Consider the following 12,121-nt stretch of genomic DNA (forward strand, 5'->3'; position numbering starts at 1 on the left):
GAGCACTGGGACACAGAGTGAGACAGAGGTTATTGGGGTGTCAGAGTAAGGAGCACTGGGACACAGAGTGAGACAGGGGTTATTGGGGTGTCAGAGTACAGAGCACTGGGACACAGAGTGAGACAGGAGTTATTGGGGTGTCAGGGTAAGGAGCACTGGGACACAGAGTGAGACAGGGGTTACTGGGGTGTCAGAGTACAGAGCACTGGGACACAGAGTGAGACAGGGGTTATTGAGGTGTCAGAGAACAGAGCACTGGGACACAGAGTGAGACAGGAGTTATTGGGGTGTCAGAGTACAGAGCACTGGGACACAGAGTGAGACAGGGGTTATTGGGGTGTCAGAGTACAGAGCACTGGGACGCAGAGTGAGACAGGGTTTATTGAGGTGTCAGAGTAAGGTGCACTGGGACACAGAGTGAGACAGGAGTTATTGGGGTGTCAGAGTAAGGTGCACTGGGACACAGAGTGAGACAGGGGTTATTGAGGTGTCAGAGTAAGGAGCACTGGGACACAGAGTGAGACAGGGGTTATTGGGGTGTCAGAGTAAGGAACACTGGGACACAGAGTGAGACAGGGGTTATTGGGGTGTCAGAGTAAGGTGCACTGGGACGCAGAGTGAGACAGGGGTTATTGAGGTGTCAGAGTACAGAGCACTGGGACGCAGAGTGAGACAGGGGTTATTGAGGTGTCAGAGTAAGGTGCACTGGGACGCAGAGTGAGACAGGGGTTAGTTAGGTGTCAGAGTAAGGTGCACTGGGAAGCAGAGTGAGACAGGGGTTAGTTAGGTGTCAGAGTAAGGTGCACTGGGACACAGAGTGAAACAGGGATTAGTGGGGTGTCAGAGTACAGAGCACTGGGACACAGAGTGAGACAGGGGTTATTGGGGTGTCAGAGTACAGAGCACTGGGACTCAGAGTGAGACAGGGGTTATTGGGGTGTCAGAGTACAGAGCACTGGGACGCAGAGTGAGACAGGTGTTATTGGGGTGTCAGAGTAAGGAGCACTGGGACACAGAGTGAGACAGGTGTTATTGGGGTGTCAGAGTACAGAGCACTGGGACTCAGAGTGAGACAGGGGTTATTGGGGTGTCAGAGTACAGAGCACTGGGACGCAGAGTGAGACAGGTGTTATTGGGGTGTCAGAGTAAGGAGCACTGGGACACAGAGTGAGACAGGTGTTATTGGGGTGTCAGAGTACAGAGCACTGGGACACAGAGTGAGACAGGGGTTATTGAGGTGTCAGAGTAAGGTGCACTGGGACACAGAGTGAGACAGGGGTTATTGGGGTTTCAGAGTACAGAGCACTGGGACACAGAGTGTGACAGGGGTTATTGAGGTGTCAGAGTAAGGTGCACTGGGACACAGAGTGAGACAGGGGTTATTGGGGTGTCAGAGTAAGGTGCACTGGGACATAGAGTGAGACAGGGGTTATTGAGGTGTCAGAGTAAGGTGCACTGGGACACAGAGTGAGACAGGGGTTATTGGGGTGTCAGAGTAAGGTGCACTGGGACATAGAGTGAGACAGGGGTTATTGGGGTGTCAGAGTAAGGTGCACTGGGACGCAGAGTGAGACAGGGCATGTTTAGATTGGACTTTGCTGGGCATGCTTGCATTATACTGTGTAGAATTTGTTTGGATCACACTGTGCTGGGTGAGTTTGGATCACATTGAGCTGGGTGAGTTTGGATCACATTGTGCTGGGCATGTTTGAATCGCACTGTGTAAAGTGTATTTGGATTGCACTGTGCTGTGCATGTTGGATCACATGGTGCTGGGTGTGTTTGGATTGTACTGTGTAAAATGTGTTCGGAATGCACTGTGCTGGGCACATTTGGATCACACAGTGCCCTGCTCACTGTTGACTGATGACTGAACCAATGTTTGTCTTTCTTTGCAGAGCTGACCAATGATATACGCAATGGGCACATTCAGTTACAGCAAGGACAGATAGATATACTGAGTGCCAGTAAGTCCATCATATATATCTTTACAGACAGGATAGACTGGCTTCTGTGTCACTGAGCAACAGCAACATACTGCCTCTGAGCTTTCATTATCTCACTTTTGAAAGCCTCCAACTTGCCAGTCATCCCTTTATCTGGAAACAGTATACCCCAAACAACTTTTAAAATTTCCTGTTTCATATCTTCAATATCAACCCTACTAGAATTTAGACCTCTCCTCCATTTGCTAACTCTACTTACTTAATGTCCTAATATTTCTGTTTACTGTTTGTATCTCTCTCAGAACCTGCCTTTCCATCTATTTTTGTGTCATATGCAAATTTGACTAAAGTACATATACTTCCTTCCTCCATTTTCTCCTCATTAATAAATATTGTAAAAAGTTGCGGTCCCAGAACTGATTGTATTATTACATACTCCCATTATTTGTTGACTTATAGCCTTTCCCACAGAGTGGCTACTCTTTGGGGCTATAACACGAATCCCACAACATCCTCTTTCCCTGCTGTGTTTTTATCTCTGCCCAAATGGACTGTACATCATCTGAGCATAGAGCATCCTTCCTGATTTATTTCTTAAAGACAGTGCTACTCCACCACCCTTTCCATCCTTCCCATCTCTCTCAAAAAGCAAATACTCCTGAATATTAAGTTCCCAGTTTTGGCATTCCGGCTAATGGTTGATCTCATCCACTTTACTGCCCATTCGCCATAACCCTTTTATCCACTACTAATATAAAATTCGTCAATCTCTTCTTTAAATTAATTCCATGTCTCACCATCCACTGCACTCTAGGGTAGTGCATTCCACAGATTCACAACCCTTTGAGAAACCCTTTTCTCCTTCTCTCTGTTTTAAATTTTTGGCACCCGAACCTAAAACTGTGACCTCTTGTTCTGGTTTGCCCAACAAGGGGAAACATCTTCTCTACATCTATCTTGTCAGTCTCGTTTGGCATCTTATATACCTCAGTTAGATTCCCTCTCATTCTTCTAAACTCCAGAGAGTTAAAGCCTAAACTGATTAATCTTTTTTCATGCAATAAACCCCTCACCTCTGGAATCAATCCAGTGGACCTCCTCTGAACTGCCTCCAATACAATTATATCCTTCCTCAGGTAAGGGGTCCAAAATTGTATGTAATACTCCAGGTGCGGTCGCACTAAAGCCTTGCAGCATTCCATCAGCACTTCCCTACTTTTATACTGCATTCCTTTAAAATAAATGGCTCTTCTTCTATGTTTCTTCTGTATTTGTACTGATAAATGTTAACAATATCTCATGAATTAATTTTTAAAAATTAGAAGCCGAGCTTCTTATATGGTGCCCAATTTAACCTCCTTCCATTTAATTTCATTTCTTTTTACATCCATTTCATCAAATTATTTTGACCTTTCCAATTTTACACCATTGCGTCCCTGGCCCTGGTCTTGCTTTCCATCTCATCCTGCTGCCAGGCCTTGCCTCCCTCTGCCTTGAGTGAAGTCAGTGCAGATGAAGGATTCATAGGATCCCTACACTGTGGAAACAGGCTATTTGGCCCAACAAGTCCACACCGAACCTCTGAAAGTCATCCATCCAGATTCATTCCGCTATCCTATCCTACAACTTTGCATTTCCCCTCTCTGACCTAATCCACACATCCCTGAACACTATGAGCAATTTAGCATGGCCAATCCACCTAACCTGCACGTCTTTGGACTATGGGAGGAAACCGGAGCACCCAGCAGAAGATCCCACAGCCACGGGGAGAATGTGCAAACTCCACACAGTCACCGAAGGTGGAATGGAATATGGGTCCGTGGTGCAGAAGCAGCAGTGCTAATCACTGAGCCATCATGCCTTGCCCCAGCTTTCTCTCTCACTCTCTATTCTGACTTAGGCCCCCACCTTTGCCATTCAGCTGGTCCTTTCAGATGCCATTCTTATTATTCTCATTCCTGATGAATGCTCCATAACTGGTGAAGCATCGTTGGGTGGAGGTGGTGCCTGCACCGATCAACCTCTGCCACTAGAAGGACCCTGGTCACCCTAAAAATACAGTGTACAAAATATACATGTGCTTTTTAAATATTGTATTTCTGTTACCTTAAGAATGTATTTTGGTTTTAAAGCTATTGCAGTTGGGAATGGACAGTGCTGGACTTGGTGTAATATTAAAACTTTTACACTTGTTTCAAATAAGAAAATATCCCTAGGATAAGAAAATATTAATAGGAACCTGAAATATTAATAGGATCATAGAATATTAATAAGATCCTAATTCCAGCTTTAAAACCAATCCCTGTGGGAACTCATGATTCACCTAAAGTCAATAAATGCTAAGGATTAAATTTCAAAATTGCAGTATGCTCCTGAATTTGTGCAGCTTTAAGCCGGACAGTCCCGATTCATTTTCGAGAAGTGCATTACCTCAGGTTTGCCTGGCTTCCAGTTAGCTGTACAAGTTTAAAACCACTCTCTTTGGTTTGTAGCCTCCTCCCCCCTGCACACCTTTCTCCACCCCGCAGCCTCTCTCTACTCCCTCTTGCAATCTCCCCCTCCCCGCATGTGGTGCAATGTCCCTATGCTTCCACCTGCCTCACTCGTGAACTTATCAGTAGAAAGTGTGGGAAGGAAGCAGCTAATGATCAGAAGGCCAGCTCCTCACTGATTCCACCTCATCAGTGGAAACTGATAACTTTTCTATGATTGGTCACATGTACAACTTCTTTTCCCAACAGTTCGATGGCAAAGTTGCCTGCTGCCCTGGGGTACTTTGAGAGCTGTAAATTTGCTTCATGTAACTCGATCAACCTATGAGGAAATAGTCCTGAGCTACTGGGAAAACCCCACTGGGACCCTTGTCATGTTTGAGTGTCTGACAACACTTAGTTCTGTCAAAGTGCACCTACACTCTGAGGTCAGATCCACAGAATCCATCAGATTAGAGTCAGCATGGTGAGCAGCTTGGAGGAGAACCTACCTATGGTGGTGTTCCCATATATCGCCTGCCCTTGTTGTTCCAGACGGAAATGGTCATGGGTTTGGAAGGTGCTGCCTGAGGATCTTTGGTAAATTTCTGGAGTGCACCTCATAGATAGTATACACTGCTGCTACTGAGCATCGATGGTGGAGATGTTTGTGCATGTGATGCCAATCAGGTGGTCTGCTTTTTCCTGGATGGTGTCAAGTCTCTCAAGTATTTTTGGAGCTGCACTGATCCAGGCAAGTGGGAAGTATTCCATCAAATTCCTGATTTCACACACTTTCCCATCAAATATACTGATGAAGTGGAGAAGTCAACTTTTATTCTATTGTGGGAGATGGGTGCATTGTACAGGAAAGTCAGTTCTCGCCATATGACAAGTGTGTAAATGGCACAATTATCTCATGTTACAACCAACAAACCCTGCATAAAAATTTGCTTTAATTTGCAGTTTCATCAGTATCCGCAGATGTGAAGCACAGTCAGTCGAAGATAAAAAATGACAGTAAGTAAAATAATTATTTTATTTCTGTTTCATTCAGCCTAATCATGTCTGTGTTGTAAAACTAAGGTAAACTTTTATTCAGTCTTTCATCTCTGTGAATTATCATCAACCCATTTGTTTTAATTTCCTGTGCATCCACCATTTGCAGTTGGAATTTCGTATGCAAATCAGTCACAGCATAATCCAGGATATCAAGGTGTAGAGCTGGATGAACACAGCAGACCAAGCAGCATCAGAGAAGCAGGAAAGCTGACATTTCAGGCCTAGACCCTTCTTCTACTTCTGAAGAAGGGTCTAGGCCCGAAATGTCAGCTTTCCTGCTCCTCTGATGCTGCTTGGCCTGCTGTGTTCATGCAGCTCTACACCTTGTTATCTCAGATTCTCCAGCATCTGCAGTTCCTGCTATCGCCCCACAACATAATCCAGTCCTGTTCTCCATGGAGGCACTGATGGGCCAGTGCTGGATGAAAGGCACCTGAAAGACAGCATTCCAGCACTGCAGCGGTCCCTCAGTATCTCACTAGAGGGCAAGGCTGCAAACTATGCTCAAATCCAGCTGGTTTAAAGGTGAGAGTACAACCCACTGAGGCACTGGCCAAAGGGAGAGATGTAGCCACTTTAAGCCTCCTCTTGTCCTTAGTTACCAAGGCCAGATGATCTACCCCTGTTGACACACAGAATCCAGAGACTGGCTGCATCCTAGTCTGGATGCATCTGTTGCAAATGTGGATCTATAAGTTAAAAATTGGCTCCATTGTTTAATTGCTCGCTGTGCCACATGGTGTTCCACCATCCACCAGGATCAACAACAGAAACCTGACCTTAGAAGGTGGCACAGATCTTCTTGTTACCTCGGGAACTGTGTGCCTCTGCTGAGACCCTGGTTCAGTTGAGATTGGTGTTAACAGTGCCTGCAACATTAGTATTAACTTCTTCAACCGGGAACCTAACCCTCCCTCCACTGACCCCTTCACCCGCTTCCAACACAAGTCCTCCTCCTGGACACCACCCCCAGGCCTCCTACCCTCCCTCGACCTCTTCATCTCTAACTGCCGTCGAGACATTAACCGCCTCAACCTCTCCACCCCTCTCACCCACTCCAACCTCTCCCCCGCAGAACGGGCAGCCCTCCGCTCCCTCCGCTCCAACCCCAACCTCACCATCAAACCCACAGACAAGGGTGGCGCAGTGGTAGTATGGCGCACTGACCTCTACATTGCCGAGGCCAGACGCCAACTCTCCGACACCACCTCCTACCGCCCCCTCGATCATGACCCCACACCCGAGCACCAAACCATCATCTCCAACACCATTCATGACCTCATCACCTCAGGGGACCTCCCACCCACAGCCTCCAACCTCATTGTTCCCCAACCCCGCACGGTCCGTTTCTATCTCCTTCCCAAAATCCACAAACCTGCCTGCCCTGGTCGACCAATCCTCTCAGCCTGATCCTGCCCCACCGAACTCATCTCCACCTATCTGGACTCCATTTTCTCCCCTTTGGTCCAGGAACTCCCCACCTACGTCCGTGACACCACCCACGCCCTCCACCTCCTCCAGGACTTCCAATTCCCTGGCCCCCAACACCTCATCTTCACCATGGACGTCCAGTCCCTATACACCTGCATTCCGCATGCAGATGGCCTCAAGGCCCTCTGCTTCTTCCTGTCCCGCAGGCCCGACCAGTCCCCCTCCACCGACACCCTCATCCGCCTAGCCGAACTCGTCCTCACCCTCAACAACTTCTCTTTTGACTCCTCCCACTTCCTACAGACTGAGGGGGTGGCCATGGGCACCCGCATGGGCCCCAGCTATGCCTGCCTCTTTGTAGGTTACGTGGAACAGTCCCTCTTCCGCACCTACACAGGCCCGAAGCCTCACCTCTTCCTCCGGTACATTGATCACTGTATCGGTGCCGCCTCTTGCTCCCCAGAGGAGCTCGAACAGTTCATCCACTTCACCAACACCTTCCACCCCAACCTTCAGTTCACCTGGGCCATCTCCAGCACATCCCTCACCTTCCTGGACCTCTCAGTCTCCATCTCAGGCAACCAGCTTGTAACTGATGTCCATTTCAAGCCCACCGGCTCACACAGCTACCTAGAATACACCTCCTCCCACCCACCCTCCTGCAAAAATTCCATCCCCTATTCCCAATTCCTCCGCCTCCGCCACATCTCCCACGACAAGACATTCCACTCCCGCACATCCCAGATGTCCAAGTTCTTCAAGGACCGCAAATTTCCCCCCACAGTGATCGAGAACGCCCTCGACCACGTCTCCCGTATTTCCCACAACACGTCCCTCACACCCCGCCCCCGCCACAACCGCCCAAAGAGGATCCCCCTCATTCTCACACACCACCCCACCAACCTCCGGATACAACGCATCATCCTCCGACACTTCCGCCATCTACACTCCGACCCCACCACCCAAGACATTTTTCCATCCCCACCCCGTCTGCTTTCCGGAGAGACCACTCTCTCCGTGACTCCCTTGTTCGCTCCACACTGCCCTTCAACCCCACCACACCCGGCACCTTCCCCTGCAACCGCAGGAAATGCTACACTTGCCCCCACACCTCCCCCCTCACCCCATCCCAGTCCCCAAGATGACATTCCACATTAAGCAGAGGTTCACCTGCACATCTGCCAATGTGGTATACTGCATCCACTGTACCCGGTGTGGCTTCCTCTACATTGGGGAAACCAAGCGGAGGCGTGGGGACCGCTTTGCAGAACACCTCTGCTCAGTTCGCAACAAACTACTGCACCTCCCAGTCACAAACCATTTCCACTCCCCCTCCCATTCTTTAGATGACATGTCCATCATGGGCCTCCTGCACTGCCACAATGATGCCACCCGAAGGTTGCAGGAACAGTAACTCATATTCTGCCTGGGAACCCTGCAGCCTAATGGTATCAATGTGGACTTCACCAGTTTCAAAATCTCCCCTTGCCCAACTGCATCCCTAAACCAGCCCAGTTCGTCCCCTCCCCCCACTGCACCACACAACCAGCCCAGCTCTTCCCCTCCACCCACTGCATCCCAAAGCCAGTCCAACCTGTCTCCGCCTCCCTAACCTGTTCTTCCTCTCACCCATCCCTTCCTCCCAACCCAAGCCGCACCCCCATCTACCTACTAACCTCATCCCACCTCCTTGACCTGTCCGTCTTCCCTGTACTGACCTATCCCCTCCCTACCTCGCCACCTATACTCTCTCCACCTATCTTCTTTTCTCTCCATCTTCGGTCCGCCTCCCCCTCTCACCCTATTTATTCCAGAACCCTCACCCCATCCCCCTCTCTGATGAAGGGTCTAGGCCCGAAATGTCAGCTTTTGTGCTCCTGAGATGCTGCTTGGCCTGCTGTGTTCATCCAGCCTCACATTTTGTTGTCTTACATTAGTATTAACACTGTGTTTCATTTTCAGTGGCAAATTTGGATCAGCAAATACGCCAAGCACACAACGACATTATAGATCAGCTGAAAACTATAAAAGAGAACTGTAAGTAGCTCTGGGAAGACTTGTTACAACCCCTGAAATACTTCCAGCTGCCTTGTGTGTTAGTATGCAAAATGCATTAGACAATTCACATGCTCGTGAAGTGAAGAAACTTAATAAACTATCTGAAAATTGCCTGCCTATCCCACAAGGCTCACTGGAAGATTCATGATCACAATTACCTAATATAGGAGTTGAAAATGTGAAAGCAATTCTCAGATAGTTTATTTAGTTTTTTTTTAGAAATGCAGTTTAGATAGGCTACAGAAGTTATTTAGACAAAGGATGTATATGGCTATAATAATTTGGGAAGGTGCACTGATGCCAGAAGAGACATAGGTTGTTGATACAGAGGGTTTTGCTCTAGTTAAAGTTGTGAAGGATCCTAGTATCGAACCAAAGTGTTACTCTTCCCTGTGCCTCCCTCCTCTTCGTCTGCTCCATCGTCCATCTGTGGAGGCCAGCTCCCTAACAAGGACTGCCACCTAAGAGAACATCCAATGAGGACTCTCCTCTGCCCTGGAGTACTTGTTGGTATACACTGTTAATAGGGGCTAGTAGCTAGCACTGTGTCAATAAATTCTCTGAACCCTTTTGGTCAATGATCATGTGGTCCACAACTACTCCATTGTGTCAGATGACCATTGTCCCCTTGCCTACCTCCATTTGGTGGCTCTTTTTCATTCCTTCTAAGGCCAAAACATGCTGTTCTCCCAAACACCGCATCGTGGTAATGTGGACCTAATAAACCTTTGATGTTATTTCAATGCCTCAATGATTCTTGTGAAATTTTATTTGTTTTCGAGTGGTAGAGATCTCTAGATCACAGTTAAATGAGATCTCAAGCTACACAGGCAATATTAAATATTCAACACCATAAGAATGGAGTTTTATGCAGGACCCCCATTTCTAACCATCTCTGTCACCTGAAGGAAAGAGCAGTAGAGTGAATGATATGTACTGGTGTGCCTGATCTTGTATTCTTTAAACTGGAGCTACAGTTCATTACCAAGCATTACTGTTTTCTCTTTTTTTTTTCTGTCTGGGCAAGGAGATACGTCCAGGGAGAGTTTGACCTAGATGTTGTGGTACATTTGAGCTCTTTATATCCACTATGATCTGATTTGTATCCAGCACTACGGTGACCCTCCATGCTTACCCGGGTTGTCTACTGCACCAACAGCTGGTGAGATCACGGCCTCTATTCGTACAGTGGGCATGGACCTCACTGGCTGAGCCAATATTTATTGGCTATTCTTAATTGCCCTCGAGAAGGTGGTGCTGAGCCATTATCTCAAACCGCAGCAGTTCTTGCGAGTTAGGATGATCTCAAGTTACAATAAGAGGTAAATGTTTCCAACAGGAAAGGCTGCATTTGCTGTCTGAGAGGAGCACATGCAGTATGCTGTAGGGAGATGCTTGTGCATGCATTAGCAACTGGGATTTGTTGAAGTGGCATTCCCATGTACCTGCTGCCCATGCCTTTCTATATGGTATATACTTTGGGTTTGGAATGTGCTATCTAAGTAATGTTGGTGAGTTGCTGCCATGTATCTTGTAGACAGTACACACTGCTGCTACTGAGCTTTGGTCATAGAAGGAGTGGATGTTTGTGAACGTGGTGCCAGTTAGACAGGTTGCTTTGTCATGAGTGTTGTTGGAGCTGCACCCATCCTGGAAAGTGGGGAGTATTCCATCACACTCCTGACTTGTGCCTTGTAGATGGCAGACAGGGTTTGAGGAGTCAAGAGGTAAGTTACTCACTACAGGATTCCTGACCTCTGACCTGCTGTCACATTCATAGTATTGATATGTATGGATGGTCAATGGTAAACCCCAGGATATTAAGAGCAGGGAATTCAGTGATGGCAATATCATTGAATTGAAAATGGCAGATGGTTACACTCTCTCTTGTCGGAGATTGTCATTGCATGACACTAGTTTTATGTGATGTTATTTCGCAGGTATCAACCCACTGAACAATACCCAGTTCTTTCTAGATATATAGTAGTCATCGGCTGCTTCTGTTTGGAAGAGTCAAGAATGGTGCTGAACACTGTGAAAGCATCAGTGAGCATCTTAAATACAGACCTGTAGTGGAGGGTTACCAGGTTACCACTGCCATTCCCAATCCCAGTTTCCAGGTTACCACACTCATATCCAGAACCAGTTACCAGGTTAACTCAGTTGTCCCAGACCAGTTGCCAGATTACTATGATCACTCCCAGCCTCTGTTATTGGTCTCTGGGCCATGGTAGCTCCTTAGTTGGGCTCAGTGGGTCCTCAGAAGCAGGTGGCACCATCTTCTTTCACACAAGGCCAGCCAAAGCCTGACCAGCCCAAGGATCATCAACACCACACAGGAGAGAAGAGGAGACATCTAGCAGGAACTGGGCTCTTCCCTGTCAGGCATCTTTGCCATCTGGGAAGCAGGGATAGTTGAGACAAGTTGTAGTGCTGGCAGAGGGGTGAAATACAGTGCCCTGTTCACCCACTCTCTCTGGCAATTTATCTAGTCTGGGATCCCTGACAAATTTACTCAGACGAGTAACCGCCCTTGTGTTCAAAGTTTTGGCTGTAGGTAAGGAAGTGACCCAGGTGTAAAAGCTACTGAGTTGTGAGTGTAAAATGGACCTGAGTGCACGCCGATACTTCCCTAATGGGGATATGAGTTGGTAGTAACTGTTTCAGTTATGTAGCTACAGCCAAGATGTTGGAACTGCTTGCCTCAGGGAAGAGAACATTGAGAGGAGATTTGTACAGCCTACCTTCTGGTGTTCTCCAGACAGAGGCTGCAGTGGCAATGTCATCACAGGGGGTGTGGCAGCCTCTGTGGGACCAGTGTCAGCTGGATGTCCACCATGTGCAAGTGGCTGTGGCCCCGAGCCTAGTATGGTCCGAGCAAGCCCAAAGTGTTGGTTAGAGAGATTCCCTCATGCGCAGAGTCCAGAGCAGGCCAAAGCAGAGGAGACCGGACCCTTGTAGGGAGCGCACTTAAGAAAGACTGTTGAACTTTCATGTTTATTCCTTTATTTTTCCACTGAATACCATGAACTGTAATGTTAAAAGTTAACTTTATTTCTTCTACTCCAAGAAAAATGGTAATATTTTACTTTTAACTTTGTTTCTCCGTGTTACTGCTTGTCCTTCTGTACCTTCATACTTAAGAATGCACTG

General features: G+C 47.6%; 1 protein-coding gene across 4 annotated transcripts in view; it reads left to right on the forward strand.

The window, feature by feature from the left end:
• Nucleotides 1-12,121, forward strand: part of LOC125447582 (C-type lectin domain family 10 member A-like) — a 64,446-nt gene that overhangs the window by 38,490 nt on the left and 13,835 nt on the right. For all 4 annotated transcript variants that reach the window (XM_048522103.2, XM_048522102.2, XM_048522101.1 and 1 more), the window contains 3 exons: nucleotides 1,899-1,967; nucleotides 5,384-5,437; nucleotides 8,873-8,947. In XM_048522103.2, coding sequence (XP_048378060.1) covers nucleotides 1,899-1,967; nucleotides 5,384-5,437; nucleotides 8,873-8,947 — 198 coding nt within the window. The remainder of the gene's footprint in view (nucleotides 1-1,898; nucleotides 1,968-5,383; nucleotides 5,438-8,872; nucleotides 8,948-12,121) is intronic.

Source organism: Stegostoma tigrinum, chromosome 35, assembly GCF_030684315.1.
Source record: "Stegostoma tigrinum isolate sSteTig4 chromosome 35, sSteTig4.hap1, whole genome shotgun sequence".
Lineage (NCBI taxonomy): Eukaryota > Metazoa > Chordata > Chondrichthyes > Orectolobiformes > Stegostomatidae > Stegostoma > Stegostoma tigrinum.